Genomic DNA, 20,182 nt, shown 5'->3' with positions numbered 1-20,182 from the left:
TTAAACCTGTTTTAAATGGTGCTCTTGATAGATCTAAAGATGTGTTTATATTATATGCCCAGAAGAGTGCCTATTTATAAGAATGTAGTTGCTCTCATTTATTTTTATTAAGAAGTTTTTGTTTTGTAAATTTGTACAGCTGAATTATTTGTACCAATCCTACCCTATTTTCTGAATTTTCTTCTCATGAGCACACTTGGATTTACCTCCCCACAAGACAGTGCAGTAATCAGAGTTACCATACACCGAGCGTAAGCACTAGGGAGCTTTAGTTAGTGTTTCACACTTTGACTGTACAAAGTGCATAATCAGAAAATGAGGTTGTCTATGAAGCACCAGGAAACCCTGCTCCAAAGATAGGTTTTCCTCCTGCCGTAGAGCTGGAATGCATCCCTAATCAATGGCTGGGCTTAGTGAGGCCTACAGAGCTAAGCTCCGTTCAGATGTAAGCAGCAAATGCAGCTGCACTAAAACCACAACTCTGCTGGAGTTTTGCTGTTGCCACCTTGGCTGAATTTCACCCACTGTAGGCACATCATGGGCATAAGTATCACTCTGGGGAATGGAAACAGAGCACAACAATGAAAAGATAGGGCAAAAATCAGAACCCAATATGCTGGACAACAATAATATCTGGATTTAATAAAGCCAGGCTGTCAGTTGCAGCTATTAAATGCAATTAATAACTACGGTCATCCACCTGAAACGGGCCCCAACATCTGTTCCTTGGAGCAGAGTGTCTCTGAATAGATTCTTGTGCATCCTTTCTTGCAGAAGTGCATAGGAGTAAGGGGATGGCTTTAATACTCTGCTGTTTTGACAGAGTTTTTTCTTTTCAATCCCTTCTTCTAAAATCAAATGCTGCTTCTCTATAAGATTGTTTATGGAAACCAGCTTTTGTGTTAAGATGCGTATTAGAGGGAATTTATATTTGACCTTTAATGGATTAGGAGCCCACAGTTCATTGACTTTTTGTCAGGTAAGTTCCCAAAAAGGTATCAAAGAGAGCATTCTTTGAAGCCCATATTAATTGGCAATTACTTCAAAATTCTTCAGATAAATAAGGGCTTCAAAGAGTGCTCTCTCTTTGATTGCATTTTAGGAAATCTCTAACAAAAGGTCAATAAACTGTGGGCTCCTAATCCATTAAAGGTCAAGTATTAATTCCCTCTAAAATGTGTGTGTGTGTGTGTGTGTGTGTGTGCATACACACACACACGGCACCTCAACAGATTTTGAGGTACTTAATACGGGCTTCAAAGAGCGCTCTTTGATATCTTGATACACACACATACTAAATACACAGAAACATTCCCCAAACAGGCCCAGTCTGATCTCTCCTTCCAGCTGAAGAAGGTTGATTACAACTTCCACTGAGGTTCACATCCACATTGGCCTTCAAACACTTAAACGGGGTTTGCTTGAGATGTACCACTGTCTTAATTTATTTGGCTTTATACGGTCATAAAAAAGAGACACCTATCAATGGCTCTAGGTGCCCTACCACAAATTGCAATGCAAAAACAGTAAACAGCAGTTAAGCAATTTTATTTGCTTTAAACTAGAGATTCCTACAAAAAAATTATAACTCACTAACTGATTCATGTTTAGGCAGAGTTTGCTGTGTAACTCTTTCTGATTACTAGTTAAATAAGAAAATTGGATTAGACTATCTGTAGCCTAAAACAGGTCAGCTACTTGTAGTTTTAAGTAAATCTACAGCAAGGGATAATATTTTTACTGGATGTATCCTTAATTCATAACCACACTGCCATAATAACTGGTAGTCTCATGCAATTAGCGAGCCTGTCTAAATTTACACTACGACAATATGTATACATATGTTGCCTTTACCTGTCATCGTCAGGAGAGCTAAACATTAAAAAAAGAAATAAATATGTTAAATGAGAAACAGTTTTGTCATTCCATTTAAGTCTTCTAGTTCAGCGGTTCTCAAACTGTGGGTCGTGACCCCGTTTTAATGGGGTCACCAAGGCTAGAGTTAGACATGCCTATGCCTGGGGCTGAAGCCCAAGCCTCACCGCCCAGGGCCAAAGCCAAAGCGCAAGGGCGTCAGCCCTGGGTCGGGGGGCTCAGGTTACAAGCCCTCAGCCTGGGGCTGAAGCCCCTGGGTTTTGGTTTTGCCTTTGGCCCCCACACCTGGGGCAGCGGTGCCCGGGCAGGCGTAGGTTTTGGTCCCCCCTCTTGGGGTCATGTAGTAATTTTTGTTGTCAGAAGGGGGTCGCGGTGCAAGGAAGTTTCAGAACCTATGTTCTAGTTTATTCCTTATAGTGACAGCTCTGACATGCTACAGAACAGGCAAATTTGAAAATAAATCGAATTAAATAGCTTACAAGTAAAAAATGTTATTCTGCTATACAAGGGACCAAATTCTGGTTTCACTCTACTCAATGGGAGATTCACTACTGGCTTCAATGGGACTAAGAGTTGTTCTAAGTCAGTGCAGTTGTGCTAGCATATATCAGGGGGGAAAACAGGCACAATAATGTTACTTACGGCTAGTTTACAAACATATTTACTTATCAGAAAGTAGTAGGATATCCTTGCCAGAACAAGCAGCCTTTTCGGCCTTCTCCACAGGTGCAGCAGCATGTAGTGCATGTGTTGCTACACGTCGCCGTGAAAGGCAAACTGTGTCTACAGTGTGGCATTAGCTACATGCAGCAGTGAAAGTCTCTGGCAGCTCCCCGAGCCTTTCCCTGCTGCCTCCCCAGTGCCAGAGTCTTCTGCTGTGATGGGGAAAGGCTCCAGCAGCAGGGAGGCAGTGTAGACAGGGGAAGCACTGCTTGGGCATGTAAAGAGACAGCTGTGTAGGCAGGGCGTATACTCTAGGCTTCTGGCATGTTTTTACTCTACATGCCTAAGCAGTGCACACACTGCTGCTTATACCCGTGCTAGGGGTGTGTGCAGTGTACGTACTCTGCACGCTGCTGGGACTGATAGGAGGTATTGGAATAGCATTAAGGGAGATGGAAGCCATTTCTCTACGGAACTGGTGTTACATACGCTGAGACCATGCAGGCTTTTCTACGCTGCCACACCTGTGTGTTTTGATTCTGACTTCTGCTAAAAGTGAGAACTGAAAGGGCTGTTTCCATGCTCCTGCAAAGCTTAAGTTTCCCTTGCAGAGACTGCGAACAAGGATAAATATTAGGGAGAATGTGATGTGGCCATTTATCAACTGCGAACCATTTTATGAGACCACCACTTCATTTTACGCACCTAAAGATCAACTAATAGTTGCCAATTATTAACAAACCACTGCACACTGGGCTAGATTTGAATTTGTCACTACACAAACGGGCAAATCCTACCAAAAACAGGCCCACAGATAACCTTTTAAATGTTTTATTATTTCATTCTGTATCAGCTTTTCTGTGGCACTCATAACCATAGCATTTGAACACCATCACAAACCCCCTCCCACTAAGGTAAAGAAGTGTTATCCTTGTACACACAGGGAACTGAGGCACAGAGAGGGTGCGTGACTTGGCTCAAGATAATCACAACAAGTCTCTGCAGAGCTGAGAACTGAATCCAGATTTCCTGATTCCCAGTCTGGTGCTCCAACCACAAAAGTATCCTTTGTCCCTTGCCATTTTTGCTTCCGGTGAGTATTGTAGCAGCTGAGTTTATTGGCAGGAATATTCAGAGAAATATTGACTTATAAATCAACTAGTGCAAAATGTTAAGGCAGGTAAATTTCAGATTCATACTCCTGTGTATTCACATCAGAAACCTAATCCTAAAAGTTATACTCAAGCCAATCAGGAAACAGAAACATGTCATGTGACCTGTGCATCCAATCAAATCAGCTCAAATCTCAATTTCAAGTACTTGCTACAAATCTCTTGGAAACAATATTTACAAAACAAATGGACTCGAATCATACTGAAAAACAAATAAATTGGAGAAACTCAGTCTTTTCACAGAATATTCATGAACAGAAAGACATGCAAAATACGTCAAATAAACAATTTGTTACAAATTATTCATCTATGTCTCTTTGTGACTTAGAGGTGAAATGTTATATATTTCATCATTAACCTTCTGAGCCATCCAGTCTTCCCTAATAGACTGGATAAAAAGTTAAGTACACTCAAAGTTTTCCCAAGAGTGTTTGGATTCCTCTGCATTTAATACTAACCTGTATCAAATTATGAACATTTGAGAATCTTGGAGAATTATCAAATGGCAAAAGACATGTTTATTGTATTTAAATCCTAGGACAAAGAAACAGGGGCAGACATCATGAGAGAGGCTTTGACTGACTTCAGGGGCAGAAGAAAGAAACAGCTGATCAAATTTGTCCTCTGCAGCAGTGATCAATAAAAGTTGTGTAGGTCAGTTCTGAGAACACTGGTGTTAGGTTTGTATGCCTTTATAAATCTATTTACCTGAATTCCAGCACATGGATATTATTGTATCCAGGTAATCCTTCAAATGCATTTTTTACCTATTTGAAAAAAAAAACCAGAGAGATAAATATGTTTTATGAAATATTTGCAGCGTTGTATAAAATGATGAGTTATCTATTTATAATAGAAAAGGGCATAGGATATCATCGAACTTTTTATCTGTATATAAAATGAGCTGAGATGGCATCTCTTTCTTGTTACAAAAACAGAAGGAAATTGTGAGTATACCCAGCACCTACAGGAAATCTACAGACATATGACTGTACACAGAGAGAAGGGAACTACAAATCTGAATGATCACAATAGAGCTCTCTGGCATCTTAATTCTGTAATGGCCTTTCAACAGATATGCATGAGGTTAAAACACAATCAGATTTTATATGAGCCCATTTAACTGACGGTCTCCACGGCTCCTGACAGCAATGCACCCATACACTACTATCCTGCTTAGCCAGCTCAAATCTTTCCCCCCCACCAAAGGTTATGATTGCCTCTAAAATTCTTTGGATTAAATGTAGGACAGATTAAGACAAAAGTCTTAGGATCTAGGACACATTATAGCAGATCCCAAGACACAGCAATGAGTCAGCGAACCAGGTGCTAGTGCAGAACACAGCCAATTGCTACTGGGCTAGCTAGGCTGCTTTAACTGGGTGGAATTATCAAGGGTTTAGGAGTGGAAGAAAGATAACAATCCACCGGGTGAGGGTGAAGCTAGGAGGGGAAACGTGCGGGTGGTAAAGTGCTGGTGTATCCAGGCCTAATTACAGAGGGGACTGTGCTGCAATAGTGGGCCACAAATAGGAGAAACCACCAGTAATTGGATTCATGTCGGAACAGAAAATCCCTGTGATCTGTCATCACAAGATTTTTTTACTCCCCAGATTCCACCCCCCAGACCTCTTTTTAAACCGTCTCTGGTGAGACTTAAACTATCCCAAGTGCTGCTGATTTTCAAAGGCTTCTGTGTCCAAGCACAGAGAGAAATAGGCAGGGGATCAAAGGAACGGAACATCCAGATGCCAGGTGGCCCCTATTCCATCTGACATTTCTTCCACATACACTAGGGCACTACTATTTGGCCACACAGCTAGGAAAATTAAGACATCTGACCTAAACTGCCCATACGTGACAGTTGTGGTGACACCCTTTGGCTTAAGAATAGAGTCCATCTATTTCCCACCTAACTCAGAATCTGGCATAGAGTTAGCCCCAGTATAATGGATTCAACAGACTTTGCCAAGAAGAGCTCCAACTAATAAGACTGAAAAGGGAATAAAGCTAGAGAAAAGAATGCCATTATTGTTGGTTATTTTATAGCACCCAAAGTTGTGCTGGGTGTCTTACCTAATACAAAAGAAAGACAAGGTCCCTGCTCCAAAGGGCTTATGGTCAAAATGTGGACATGTCAATGAGTATGGGTGAGAAACAGGGAGATGGGGCGAGGAAGGTCCAGAGTTACAGTGATATGATCACACAGACGCTCAGTTTCGGTGCACACACATATATTGGTGGCCCAATAACGATTTTTTATTTTTTTTAAAAAAAACAGCTCTAGGACAGCAAATATTATGGACTCACTAGTTGTGGGAATTGCAGAAGAGGTGCATTTTCAGAAGGATTTAAGGCCCTGATTCAACAGCCCTTCCTTATTCAGCAAAACACTTTTGAGCTTAATTTCCATTTACTTCAATGGGATTTAAACATGTGCTTGAGTACTTTGATGAAGAGGAATAGATTTAGACAGGTTCTTAAATGCTCTGCTGAGCCAGGGCCTAAGTGAGCAGTGAGTATGGCTTGGTGGCTCAGGTTACAAATGGTGTTTTACATGTAAGGGGTGTCCACCCATTCAGGAAATGTCGCTGCTCCCACACAGTACTGAGTAGTGCTCTGTTGTTTTGTGACCATCATTCACTCTCTTTAAAGGAATTCACTGCCGTGAAGGTAGTTGCTTTTACTGTCATCTGAAGGTTCATTCCACTTGTTAAGATTATTGAAATTAAGCTGGGAAGCCTTTCTGCTTTAGCAGTTGGGACTCAGTATTCTCACGTATTCTGGATCTTAAAACTGGCCAAAAATTTAGAGAGCTCTGGGGTGAATTTAGGTAGGCCATTCAGTAACAAGGAAGCATTAAAATTTTAAACAGCCTTTCCAAGCCCTGAAGTTTTATTAAGATCAGATGGAATTCCATCACGAGACAATGAGAATCTTGACACTTCTTGAAGCCCTGTCTCACAACCCTATTGGTGAGTCATTGAAATATTCAGAAAGAATAAGGCCAAACTTAGTCCTGGATAAGCAGCTGTGTAAACTGGCAGAGTGATGCAACAGAACAAAAGGGCAGTTGCTATCAGCCAAGCCTTTTCCACCAAGCAATAATGTTTTTATAATAATAAAGCAAAATGCATTAGTAAAAGCAGAAAAGGAAACCGAGAACTTCCCAACTCAGGCTTCAACTGAGTCCCTCTGCCCCAGCGTATGGAGCCCATCCTTCATAAAAGCACCCTCCCATCTCTACCTGCAAAAAAGCCAAATTATAGTCCCGTACGAAGAGATGGAGAAGCTCAACTAGATTAATCCCTCGTCAACAAGAACCAGGCTGTGCCCCTGTACACTGTCCATAGGACACAACTCCACGACTGCTGGAGCTGTTGGGCTGGCACTCTCTCAGGCATTTCATAAAGCATAATTTTGGGGAGTTCTAGTATAAAGGGAAAATCCCACAGTGCTGTGCTGACAACATATGGTGAGTGTATGCCCCAGCATTCTCACTGAGTTAGAGTCTGGATCTCAGAGCAGCAGCACTGGTTTACCATTCAAGGCAGAGCAGGCTGTCGTACATCAGGACAGCAAGGATATTTGAGGCATCACATTTTTAATGACTGGAGAGTGAGGTGATGGACATTTCCCAGCATGCCTCAGGCAGCAAAATCCCTAGCTAGCTCAGGAGAACCACATAAGGAAAAGCTGTCCCTAACACGGCTTCCACATTCTATCATTGCTACCGGGAGCTTGTGGGAAAAAGATCAGAGAAGGTAAATTACCTGGGAAATAAATTGTTCTGAGAGTAGCTGATGCTGCATGGTGGATGGGTCACTCAATTCCTCAGTGTATTTCTCTCCCAAAATAAGGATTCTGAACTCAACCATCTGGTCAGGAACAGGTTTCATCAGCTTCCCATCCTCCTTCTTGATCTCATTGTTGATCTAGGAAAAAAGAAAACAATGGGATTTAGTGACCTGTATGATTTGCTCTTGGGTTATTTTTTATATGAAGCTCAATCCTTGGGCCATTCTACGCTTTGTGGGTTTTATCCATGCAGAGGGCAGGACACACACAAGTTTCCTATTTGTTTATTGTGTCATTTTGCGGGCAAGTATCCCCCCTTTTCCCTCAGTGAAATAGGATGGGATTCAGCTTCTGTAACCAAAGGATCTCATGAGATATGCATGGATATTGGGTGATCTGCAGATACCCAATTGTATCCCCTTTGATCTGGAGAGCTGCACTGTAATTTTTGAAGCAACCCTGGTGCCAGTGGCTGATGCCTCAGAAGGCTGTGCTGCCGGGGAATTTGCGGGCATTACTGCTGATTCAGGAAGCAAGCAATATCCAATCAAACTTCACCTAAAATATGCAGGGTTAGCAGGGCAGTGTGCCGTGAAGAACAGTTGCTTCTTAGCTCTGCTTCACTGTGACCCTACCTATCAGCCCCAGCCCGCAATTTTTTGTTGTTGTAATGTCAGGCTTCCCACAGGGCCCCAGGGGGAACATGCCACAGAATCAGTCCTTCCTCCCTTCATGCGCCCCAGCCAAGGTCAACTTAGACTGTAAGGCCAGAAGGGACCATCGTGATCACCTAGACTGACCTGCCCACTGTAGGCTACAAGACTTTACCCACCCACTCCTGTAACAAACCCCTAACCTCTGGCTCAGTTATTGAAGTCCTCAAATCATGGTTTAAGATATCAAGTTACAGAGAATGCACAGGTTATTCTAATTTAAACCTGCAAGTGACCCATGTCCCAGGCTGCAGAAGATGAAACTCCCCTCTCACCCCCCAGAGTTTTTGCCAATTTGACCCAGGGAAAATTCCTTACCAGCCCTAAATATGGGGATCAGTTAGACCTGGGCATGTGGGCAAGACCCAGCCAGCCAGACACCTGGGAAAGAATTCTCTATAGTAACTCAGAGCCCTCCCCAGCAGGTGTCCCATTACCAGCCGTTGGGGATCTTTGCTGCTAGCAGTCGCAGATCAGTGACATACCATTGTAGGCAGTCTCATCATACCATCCCCTCCATAAGCTTATTAAGCTCAGTCTTGAAGTCAGTTAGGTTTTTTGCCCCTAGTGCTCCCCTTGAAAGGCTGTTCCAGAACTTCACTCCTCAGATGGTTAGAAACCTTCCTCTAATTTCAAGCCTGAACTTGCTGATGACCAGTTGCTATCCATTTGTTCTTGTGTCCACGTTGGTGCTTAACTTAAATAACTCCTCTCCCTCCCTGGTAGTTATCCCTCTGATTTATTTATAGAGAGGAGGCATATCTCCCCTCAGCCTTCATTTGGTTAGGCTAAACCAGTCAAGCTCTTTGAGTCTCCTCTCCTACGGAAGGTTTTCCATTCCTCTGATCATCCTCATAGCCCTTCTCTGCACCTGTTACAGCTTCAATTCATCTTTCTTACACCCAGGAGAACAGAACTGCACCCAGATGAGGTCTCACCAATGTCGTGAATAATGGTACTAACACTTCCCTGTCTCTACTGGAAATACCTCGCCTGATGCATTCTAAGATTGCATTAGCCTGCTGTGGCTCCCCTCTGCTGACAGAAACAGAATGGAGAATATTGCCCTATACTAAGTGTTAATGACGGGAGGGTGGAATCCAGTTGATTTGGAGGCGTTTTTGTTTTTTATTTACAAACCTCTAGGATTACTTTTTTTAGGTTTGTATAACTTGAAGATCTTTTTCCTGTTATTTAAATTAATTTTTCCCGCAAGGCAGATTAAAATAAAAAAAACAAAACAAAAGAGAGAGATTTTGTTTAAACTAAAGAGCAGCCTTTGCTGTATCTGACATGAGGGACGGAAACCTTCCCCATCACACCACCTTCTCCAAAAGATTCACTGCCATCAGCAAGTGCCTTCTATACTGTTTAGAGCTTGTAATGATTTTTAAATGTAATTCTCTCCCTCCCAACCCCCCATTCATAGGCTGCTGATGGTTAAAGGAAAAAAAAAAAAAGAGATCTTGTAAACTGTCTTGGGGCTTGGGGCTCCTTAGTGCTCTACAGTGTCCTCCCCCCATCTCAATTTTGCAGATATCAGTGTTTATACCTTTAGGAGAGGATTTCCATTCCCCTGAGGCTCAGAGTTCTGAAGTCTGATCTTGGACTTCTCCTGGTAAGAAGGGTTCTTGTGTCACTGGGTAACCATCAGTGGTCAGGCTCATTGGTAATAAACCTAAAACTAGCTGGCATCCGACGGCAAATTTACATGTAGTGGACAGCTATTACTACCTGATTGTTTGTGTTTCTGTGCGGTGTGAACCGCTGACCAGTCACCCAAAAATAAAGGTAAAGACAGCGTGTAAATATATAAGATGAGAAATGCTGCCTTTTGTTCTTGTAATTTACAATACAGTTTGGGTGCACTGAGTAGTGTTACTATATAAAAAGAGAAAGCACTGTAGCAGCAGTAATCTAATTTTACATTGCCCTCTGAATTACTGAGTAGTCCCCATCTCTGCTCAGCTACACTTCTAACACAATCCATGCAATTCTTTTATAAAAAGAACAATGGTGTAGGTGGGACCAAACCAGAGGCGCTGTCAGTCAGTGATTTAGAACCAGAGCCATGATAAACTCAGGAACCAGGTTACAAGGGGTCACGTAAACTTCATATTCAGTGTTTGTTCTTGGTAGTTCAGAGAGTTTCATATTTGAACAGACCTGAAAACTCCAAGAGAAGCTATAGAGTTTGGCCTGGTTTGGATCACAATCATGCTAAACTACTGAGCTTTGCATGATTTTAGCCCAGTACCATAAATTAGCCCAGTTTCAGGAACCTTTCAGTTAATCTAATGAGAGTTTGAAGCTTATAACAAAACCCAAAACAGGCAATTTCACCTCACAGATTTGCACAATTTTCTTCTCTAGTCATGCAAGCCAACAATTTCAGAAGTAGGTGCCTAAAGTTTGGCCCTAATCCATTTTTAGACACCTAATTAACCAGTGGCCTGTTTTCCAGAAGATCTGAGGCAACCACAGCTCCCAGTGACTTCATTGGGAGTTGTAGGTGTTCAGCATCTCTGAAAGCCAGTTCACTTTTACATTGGGTGCTTAAAAAGGAATTTGGGTATCTAACTTTAGGTATTCAAGTTTGGAGAGTTTTGCCTTAGATAGATACCAAGGCGACGGATGCTTATAAATACTACCATCTCAATGAAATCCATCTATTAGATAGGATTTTCAAAAGTACCAGAATGACTCTGGAGCACAAGTCACATTGTCTTCCAATAGGAATTGTGCTCCTAAGTCACACAGGTACTTTTGAAAATCTCACCCAGTGTCCAGTCCTGCAGTACTAGCAAAACACACATTGACTTCTGGGTTGAGCCCATGTTTAGCAATGTGTGGAAGCTTCACTATGAACCCTGTGTGACTGGGAGAATCTCCTTCTGCAGTGAACTAACCTTACATAATTCATCCCATTGGTTCAGACATTACCCTCATCAAGGCATTGCTTTATCGAGTCCCACCAGTAAATTTCTTAAATCCTGCCGACCCTCAGTAATTACTATCTTTTGTTTGAAACTATTAGAAATCCTGTGGCAGGATCAGAAAAAAAAAGAGGTGAAAGAGAGACAGGCTGGATTAAGAAGCAATGCAAACCAAGGTAATAGCAGTTACGAAGGGCAAATGAAGAACTACTTACGCTAGCATCCGAGTCTTCATTCTTGTTGAAGGTATAATCTGAAGGACTCTCAATGGAGACCTCATGAGGGGGTGGGACATTGGCAGCTGCATCTGAGAACGAGAAGAAACTTTTTAAAAAAAAATATAATACAAACACCTGTGCACACTTCCTGCTAGACAGTTCAACACACTAAAATATGTTTGCAATTATTCCTGCTCCCACCATCCTGAGAAGAACAAAGCAGATGAATCATTTGATGGGGTACAGAAAAAATAAATCAAAGATATTATTCAGGACTACACAAAAATCTGATCTGCCTAACAAGGATGTGATACTTTTGAAAGTATAAAATCACAGATATTAAAAAGCGTCCCAAGCCAATTTTAAAATTAGGATCTTTCAAGGTGCATGCAATTGCACGTTAGGCATTGACAGCATCATTATTTGTATTACAGTAGCATCTACAGGACCCTATCAGGATCAGCAGTGACCTCGAGGTTAAAGGATCCATGTCTAATTACCAATCCCAAGCCATCAAGCTCCCCAAGGTGAATGTTGCAATATATTTAAAACATCAGTTTATACAAGCACCTAGATGGATAGAGATAAATATAAGCAGATGAGAACAAGACCTCTTAATGTGGTAGCATCAGCAGCTGGAGAAGGTGTTGGAATTCCAGAGCTGAAAAACAAAAACAGAAACTGGAATAAAAATATGAAATTAAGGGTAAGAATGTGAGAGCGTTTTGTTTTTTTTTTAAATCTAGTTAAGGTTCTATCACCCAGTTTTACCCGAGTATCTATTAACAAATCAAAAGGCACATTTTCAGAATAAATTCTCCAAGCATTACTTTGCTGACAACCTCATAAAAAGCGGATTTTACATTTTAACGATCAGCAGCAATTTGGTAATGAGTCACTTGCATCTGCACAACGGTTATCACACATCTTAGAAAGCTTAGCAACACAAACCTTGCTTTATATTATGGGCCAGTCCTCCTTGACTTACTCAGTCTCCTTGGGTATGTTTACACTGCAGCTGGGAGGGGTGAGTCCCAGCACTCCAGCTAGCAAGCTGAAGACAGCAGTGAAAATATTGTGGCATAGGTGGTAGCTTAGACTAGCCACCCAAACTGGGGGTCAGGAAGGCTTGGAATTAGGCAGCTAGTCTGAGCTGCCACCCACATGGCTGTTTTTAACGTGCTAGCTCAAGCAGAGCTAGTTCAAGTCTGTCTACCTGCACTGGGAATCACACCTCCCAACTGCACTGCAGACATACCCATTGACTTTAAAGCTGGATTTAGCCAGAGATGAGTGAATAAATATATCAGAAATCAAATTCTGGCCTCAGTTGCACCCGCGCAACCTCACTACAGTCAGTTTTGGTTGCAGAAGTCAAACTGTGCTCATACAGTGATGATGTTGAGTTGCAGCCTCAGCAATGACCAGAATACAACTGTTCTAACTTTCAAAAGAGCAGAACACCCAAAGTTCCCATTGATTTGAAATGGAGCTATGGGTCCTTAGGAGTCCTGAAAATCAAGTCTTATGTTATTCAGACTTTGAACCTGATCCTGCAAGATGCAAAGTGCCTCCGGAGAGAAGCTAAATTCCCTTAATTCCAACTGACTTGATTTACAAAATTAATTGCATCTAGCCTTTTAATGTCTTTGCAGGAGAAACAAATGAGAACAGCACACAGAGACAATGTGAAGACACCAGCGACAGCCTGTGAGGATCTGCAGGTTTAAAAAAAATGCCTCTCACAAGGAAGCTAACATAGTGAGACTCAGAAAAAGGTGTCATAGTCTTCTCTTTTCTACCGCAGCTGAGGAAAAACAGGTGATTGAAATAACGTTGCACGTTTACTGTATGTTGAGTGCTGTAAAGTACAAAAATGAAGATGTAATCCATGCCCACAGATCTTAGAATCTGGAGGTCTCAGCTTGCAAGGTGAAGAATGCACCATAGATGTCAGGGGGATTTGAGGGTACTCAAAACTTTTCTGGTATAGACGTTAGAGCCCAAAGAGAGGCCAAAACCCAAGAGGTGCTGAGCACTAGCCACTCCCACTAAAGTCAATGGGAACAAGTACAAGGCACTCAGCACCCCTCCAGTTTTGCTCCATTTTATACATCCGTTCTACCTAAGACTGGCAAAAGAGCAAACTTTAGGTAATCCATTGCAGTAAGGGACCTGGGGGGGGGGAGGGGGAGGGAGGGAATGAGGGTTTGGTTTATTTAATGAACAGATAACTTCTACAAATCAGCCAAAAACAAAGGAATTCTGCTGGAAAGACCATTTAAAACACACTGAAGTTTATAACAAAGATCAGAACTGGATTAAAGTCATGGAACGAAAAGGAAGTTGCTCATACGTCTTCTGTCCCAGTGGTTTGCGGTCAAAATTATGTAAAATTCAGCAGCTTCAGCTCAGTTTCATATTCAAATTACTAGGGGGGTTCAAACCCAAAACTTTGGCCAAACATGAAAAACAAAACCACCCCAAACAAAATGAGGTGAAAATTTCTCAATGTGAAAGGGAACCAGCAAGTTTTGCTTGGCTCTGGTTGTAAGCCTGAGCGATTCTGGGTCCAACCCTGCAAGCTGCTGAATCTGTACTGAAGCTAATGAGAGTTTAGGGTATGCTTAGCATCTCACAGGACCAGCCCCTTAGTGAATACAACAATACTTGATTTGCAGGAAGGTACTTTTTTGGATAAATTCAGCAAATCTTTAAGATTGGGCTATAAGCTCTGAAGAGACCTAATTCAGTGATCGGTTTAGGAAAATGAGTGTTTATTGGATTGAAATATTTCTTTCAACTGAAGGGAAAAATCTTATTTCATCGGTTGTAATATCTGTACCATAAAATGAACATTGCAGCAGGAAGAGTTCATCCTGATATGCTTCTAAGACATAAGATGGTACCAGAGACATTTTTTCTTGATTGTCTTGCTGTTTACAATTTTCAATCAAGAAAATTTCCTTCAACAAGAACATGCTAAAGTTCAAAATTGTGAATTTTAATGCATTTTAATGTTTATTTTGAGAACATCCTTTTTTCCCCCCATATTGGTTTTAATCCCAAAGATTCTATGACTTACTTGGGGCTTTATCCTGCAGTCTTTACTCCAAAATTCCCCCTGAAGTCAGTGGTTGTTTTGCCCAAATAAAACAAAAAATTGGACCTTAGATCACCCCTCAAAGAATGGCAGAACTCTACACTAAGTCATGATTCCATATAGGCCCTTATTCAGCAAGGTTCTTAAGAACATGAGTAGTCCCAGTGAAGTCATTAAGATTCCTCACATCCTTTAAGTTTATGTTAAATATGTATATTGAAGTATTTTGCTAACTTGAGGTCATAATGGACAATTGTAAAACCTGTGGTTTTTCTCTGTGCCAACCCTCTTCATTGTTCATCCATCTTTCAAACATTTGACAAGAAAAACATTGAGTTCCGATAAGGTTTTTTTAAAAATCAGAACTATAATATACTCTAAATTTAGGGGAATCAGAACAATAGTGGGGCTCAAGTACTTGAAAAGGAATTGGTCTTCTTTGCAGCAGCCTGCCTGGAACACCATTTCCCATTTGTTCTATTTAATACCATTTCCGTGGCTGGGCCATCTGCTGCCACTGAACTGGGAATCGTCCTGTGACTTTGGAGACAATGCTGAAACTCCTCCTACACGCACGCACGCACACACAAAATGGAGCCTGACTAAATGCTTCAAATTATGCAGCTATACCCTAAGTTGAACTTTATCAAGATCAAACATGTCTTTGTTCCAACACCGCTGACCTTTGGGTCCTGAGAAGCCCCTGGGTCCACTCACACTAATAATGGAGGAACTAGAAAGTGAAAAATCCTTGGCTTTCTTCCTTTAATTTTTAATGTGTCTAATCCTTTTCCTGGAGCAGATAACCTTAAAAACATAAAACTGATGTGAACAGGTTGCTAATGTTAAAAAACACAAGCAGCTGGGCTTCACCTCTGCAGCAGGAGACTGGAATTATCTAAAGATACATGCGCGCGCACACACAAACACACACGCAATGATGTAAAATGAGTATGTTGAGTTTGCTGTTTATCCCAAGGACTTATCTCGCTAAAGCTTCCCAGTATCCTTAGGCCAGCTCTGTACAGTTGTTGTGATAGTGTTAGCCCAGAAAACATTAAGTTTGGGGAGTGGCAAAAGAATGGTTTCTCATTCCTGTTCAGTAACATCCAGGCTGTCTTTGGATGGCACTTCTTAAAAAATTCCTGGTTAGAAAAGCAGAAAATATTGATTAAACAAGACTTCAAAATATTTTCCTGAGCAGTAAGCCAATGCGTCTCAGAAAAACCCTCAAAAGCGCAGGTTACAGACATGAGATACAGCTGTTTATATTTGCTTCCAAGTCCTGGTATCTGTCACCTGTTTTCAGCAGCAGGCAGCAGAACCATCCCCACTAGCTACAAATATAGCAGACGTTATCACTGAAATGATCATCAATCATATTACAGAAATATTGTGAAATGTTTAAGAGGATCAAATCAATGCACAGCCCAGAGCTGTGGACACCAGCCCACAAAGTGATCTAACAAAGAGATGAAGTTTGTTGAAAGTAGTATAGTCTGGTGATGAGAGCAGTAAGTACAGTGATTTGTGTATCTATTGATTTTGACTGGTCTTTACATAAGGAAGAGTTGGACAGATGCCCAGACTAGAGAACATTTTCTGGTAGTGTAGAAGAGGTGTTACTAAAAATACCCTGCCGGTAACAAAGGCAATGATTAAAGACTGAATGCTCTTGTTCTTAATGTGGACAAAGGCCCAGGTCTACATAATCTATGGATTTTAAAGGATTTAAGGTCAGATAATTTGCGACTTCTTTTTGATACATTTAGAATCTCAAGAAAATAAGTGGCAAGATTCCTGACATCTGGAAAGATGCACCTTGTTAGCATACCAAAACTATTCAAACAAAGGCTATATGATAAGTGATGACTAGAGCTGAAAGAATAATATATAACGTAAGTTAGTCAACAAATTTTGCTTCTTTTTCTGTTCATGCAATGTCAATGAACAATTTGTGACTTTCTTAATTGTAATTAATAAATTTGAATCAATTTTGTTTATTTAGTTGCTTCCTATTCTAAATCTGAAATCAGAGCTATCTTGTTTCCTGATCAAATACTTCCAATCTATTCAGGTTCTGACTCCCAATGACTTCAAAGGGCATTAGATCAAGTCCACAATCAGGTTTCTTTCTAAGGTACCTGTCACTATAGCATCTAAATGTCATATTTCTGATGCAATGTTCACAGAAAGCAAATTTGAAATTAATTTTCCCGAAGTATTGGATGGAATGTGCAAACCAAAAATTCACTTCCCACAAGTGTTCAAGATAGTGAAACTCATACACAAAAATTCATAGAAAGCAAAGACAAAAGATTTACATTTCCCACTGAAGCACAATCATGCCAGCATAGATTTAAAATAATACTCTGATCATCTATAATGCTTTTCACTCAAGATGCTCTAAGCCAGCGGTTCTCAGACTGTGGGTCGGGACCCCAAAGTGGGTCGCCACCCCATTTTAATGGGGTCACCAGGGCTGGCTTAGACTTGTACTCTTGAGGGCATTCTGCACCCAAAAAAAAAAATTCTGCTCACAAAATTTTAAAATTCTGAAAATTTTATTTGTCAAATAAATTTGGAGGCTCCAGTATGGCATTGGGGAGCACAGGCCACTGGCTGCACAGAGATGGCAGATCACTGTGCAGCTTCCCCCCAGGACACGGACTCAGCAGTGAGGCTATACCCAACCCTGACACAGCGCAAGGACCAGGCTTGCCCCAGAACACCCCAGAGCCCTGCCCCTCAGTGCCAGGTGCACGAGGTGTGGGCAGGCAGGTTCAGCAAGGCAGGATCCAAGTGTGGAGGGCTTAGTGTGGGGGGATCCAGGTGTGGGTTGAGAGGGTTCTGTGTGGGGCAATCTGGGTGTGGGTGGCTCAGTGGGGGATCTGGATACAGAGGGGCTTGTTGTGGGGTTTTGGGTGCAATGGTAATGGGACTCTGCAGGGGAGTCCAGGTGAAGGTGGTTGGGGCTCAGCAGAGGGAGAGGGTCTGTGTGTGTGGGGACAGAACTTGGCAGAGGAGTCTGGGTGTGTGTGTGTGGAGGGGCTCAGTGGGGAGTCCAGATGCTGGGGGAGTGGGGCTCAGTGGGGTGTGGATCCAGGTGCAGCTGGTTGGGGCTCGGTGGGGTGGTCCAGGTGCAGGGGGAAGTTGGGCTCATCAGGTGGGGTTTCTGAGTGCGGGGGAGGGGGTCGAGGCTCAGCAGGAGGGTCTGGGTTTGAGGGAGTCTGGATGCACGGGGGCTGGGCAGATACGGGAGCAGCTCCCTGTAGCTCCCTCCCCCTGCAGCTGAGGAGTGATGGGTGCAGGAAGTGGGTGGGGAACAGAGTTTGCAGAGCTTCCTGCAACTGAGGGAGAAATCTGGGGGTGGGTCTGACCCAGCTCCAAATGCCATGCAGGGGAAGAGGAAGTCCTGTCCTCCCCAGCCCAGCCAGGACTAGCAGCTGTGCCTAGCGCAGGGTCGGAGCCACCAGCTGGGTCTTCCCCAGTCCCACCCTCTGCTCCACAGGGATTTACCTCTCTGCCAGCTGCCCTGGGCACCCAAAACATACTGCTGGTGAGGGTCGCATGGCCGCTCTTGTGACTTCCCTTTGGTTCCCCATCAGAAAGTCATTTTTCTGCGGGGAAGCAATGAAATCTGTGGGAGACAAACTCTGTGCATGTGCAGTGGCACAGAATTCCCCCAAGGGTAGACTTGCTGGGGCCCGAGGCTGAAGCCCAAGCCCCACTGCCTGGGACCAAAGCCCAAGGGCTTCAGCCCTGGGCGGTGGGGCTCAGGTTACAGGCCCCCTGCCTGGGGCTGAAAACCTTGGGCTTCAGCTTTGCCACCCCACCCCACCTGCGGCAGCGGGGCTCAGGCAGGCTCAGGCTTCAGGGCCCCCCCTTGTGGGATCATGTAGTAATTTTTGTTGTCAGAAGTGGGTCACAGTGCAATGAAGTTTGAGAAGCCCTGCTCTAAGCCCTTTACAAATCTGAATTAAGCCTCACATCAACCTCCTTTTACATAAAGGAAACAGAAGCACAGAGAGGAAAAGTGACTTGCATACGGTGACAAGGCCAAGTCAGTGGCAGAGCAAGGAAATAAGACTAGTTTGTTACTTTAATCCCCATGATTTACTGGAAGATCATTTTTAGCTAATTTGCTGGAGTTTTTGAAGACTTTTTTCCTCAAGGGAGACCAGAAAAACGCAGAGAATGCTACAGTATAAACTCTACTTTTATTTTTTCCTGGCCAACATTTCCAAAATTCCAATTGCCTAAAATTAGGCTTCTAAATGCTTACACAGGCACCTCAATAAAAGTGGCCTGTTCTTCCTCTCAGCAGCAGCTTGTTCCAGCTCTCGCTGCCACCTCCTCTCAACTCCAAGAGCGTGGGGGCAGATGGAGCCAGCTGCTGCTGAGAGAAAAAAGCAGTCGGCAGGGAGCGGAAGAGGGGACGACACGGTCAGAGGGGGAAGTCCCTGGTTTGCAGGCACAGGGAAGCAACCATGAGGGGAGAAAACAGGAAGAATGTTGGAAGCAGCCATGATGATGGCAGGAGATGGGGAGGATGGCCGTAGCTCTCATTTATAAAATGGTCGCTGGCAGAAATTTTCTAATGACATCTAGGTACAGAGCCTGCTATTTTCAACTACAGAAGTTCCCCCAATTGTAACTCTGACCTTTGTCCCCTTGGTTAGGAATCAGGTTGGTGCAAGCCATGGTTTATAATGGAGCAGCACATCTACCCAAGGTGCATGCGCTCATGCAGCTCCACCAGTGCAGAAAAGGCCTTTCTCTGTTAAAATATAACCAATTAAATCTCCTTAAACACTAACTGAAGAACTCTTCCCAAGACTGGACAATTGATAAAATGAGGACCAAACAGCCTCTGTAATGTCAAGAGCAACTTCTACAGCAACAACCACCTAGTTTATGCCAAATTTTTGAGTTCAAGTGCCCGTGCATGCATCCAGACATGCATATTGACAAGCAGAGAGATTTGATTATTATAATAAGAAATAAATGATATTGTTACACACACAATTTTCACTCACAACTGGCTGAAAACACAAGTCAGGGTCCAACTATATCTCAGGTTTGACCCTACTGAAATCAATGAAGTAACACTAGGGATAGATTTTGCCCAGTTAACTAAAGTGGTTTTCCACATCAGAGGCCTACAACACTGGTTTTAGGAACAATGTTAACCAACCACATTGCGTATGCAAATTTGTGTTTCCTGATTGATTTGCCAGTACTCAATACTTATTTCTGGACTCCTAGCTTAAAATGTTAATTTAATAAAAATGGGTACTTGAGAAACTCCTGGCTACAGTGGAAATATTTCCAGATGCTTCTGATGAAGACATTCAGAATGTACATAATACATATATTGACTCAATGTTTTAGTGACCATCAAATATATATTGCCCTTCATGGTAAATACAGATGCAAATTCTCCTTTATCCTTTTTCAATCATTGGATCAATACATGTTGAAGTTCACCCAAACATGAAATCACTGGGACAAATTCTACCCTTAGTTATATTCATGCAACCCTGTGACTTCAGTGGGAAGAATTTAGGCATTTGTTGGGCCACTGTGAACTTGAGAAAAGAATACTCGACAAAAATGTAATTTCTGTTGTCCTACCTGCACAAGTGAAGACCTGGACCAGCGTGGCTGAGCATTAAGCAAAATATACAAATATATCATGTAT

The 20,182-nt window shown here is 42.5% G+C and overlaps 1 protein-coding gene across 1 annotated transcript in view; it reads right to left on the bottom strand.

Annotated features, from left to right (window-relative positions):
* The window catches only part of IMPG2 (interphotoreceptor matrix proteoglycan 2), an 86,360-nt gene that overhangs the window by 19,506 nt on the left and 46,672 nt on the right, over window positions 1-20,182 (bottom strand). The window contains exons 6-10 of the mRNA XM_074973264.1: window positions 11,987-12,036; window positions 11,373-11,464; window positions 7,484-7,645; window positions 4,419-4,477; window positions 1,855-1,872 (exon numbers count right to left, since the gene is read on the bottom strand). Coding sequence (XP_074829365.1) covers window positions 1,855-1,872; window positions 4,419-4,477; window positions 7,484-7,645; window positions 11,373-11,464; window positions 11,987-12,036 — 381 coding nt within the window. The remainder of the gene's footprint in view (window positions 1-1,854; window positions 1,873-4,418; window positions 4,478-7,483; window positions 7,646-11,372; window positions 11,465-11,986; window positions 12,037-20,182) is intronic.

This window comes from Natator depressus, chromosome 1 (assembly GCF_965152275.1).
Source record: "Natator depressus isolate rNatDep1 chromosome 1, rNatDep2.hap1, whole genome shotgun sequence".
NCBI classification, from domain to species: Eukaryota; Metazoa; Chordata; order Testudines; family Cheloniidae; genus Natator; species Natator depressus.
The sequence above is the reverse complement of the archived record's forward strand: the minus strand, read 5'-3'. Positions and strand labels throughout refer to the sequence as shown.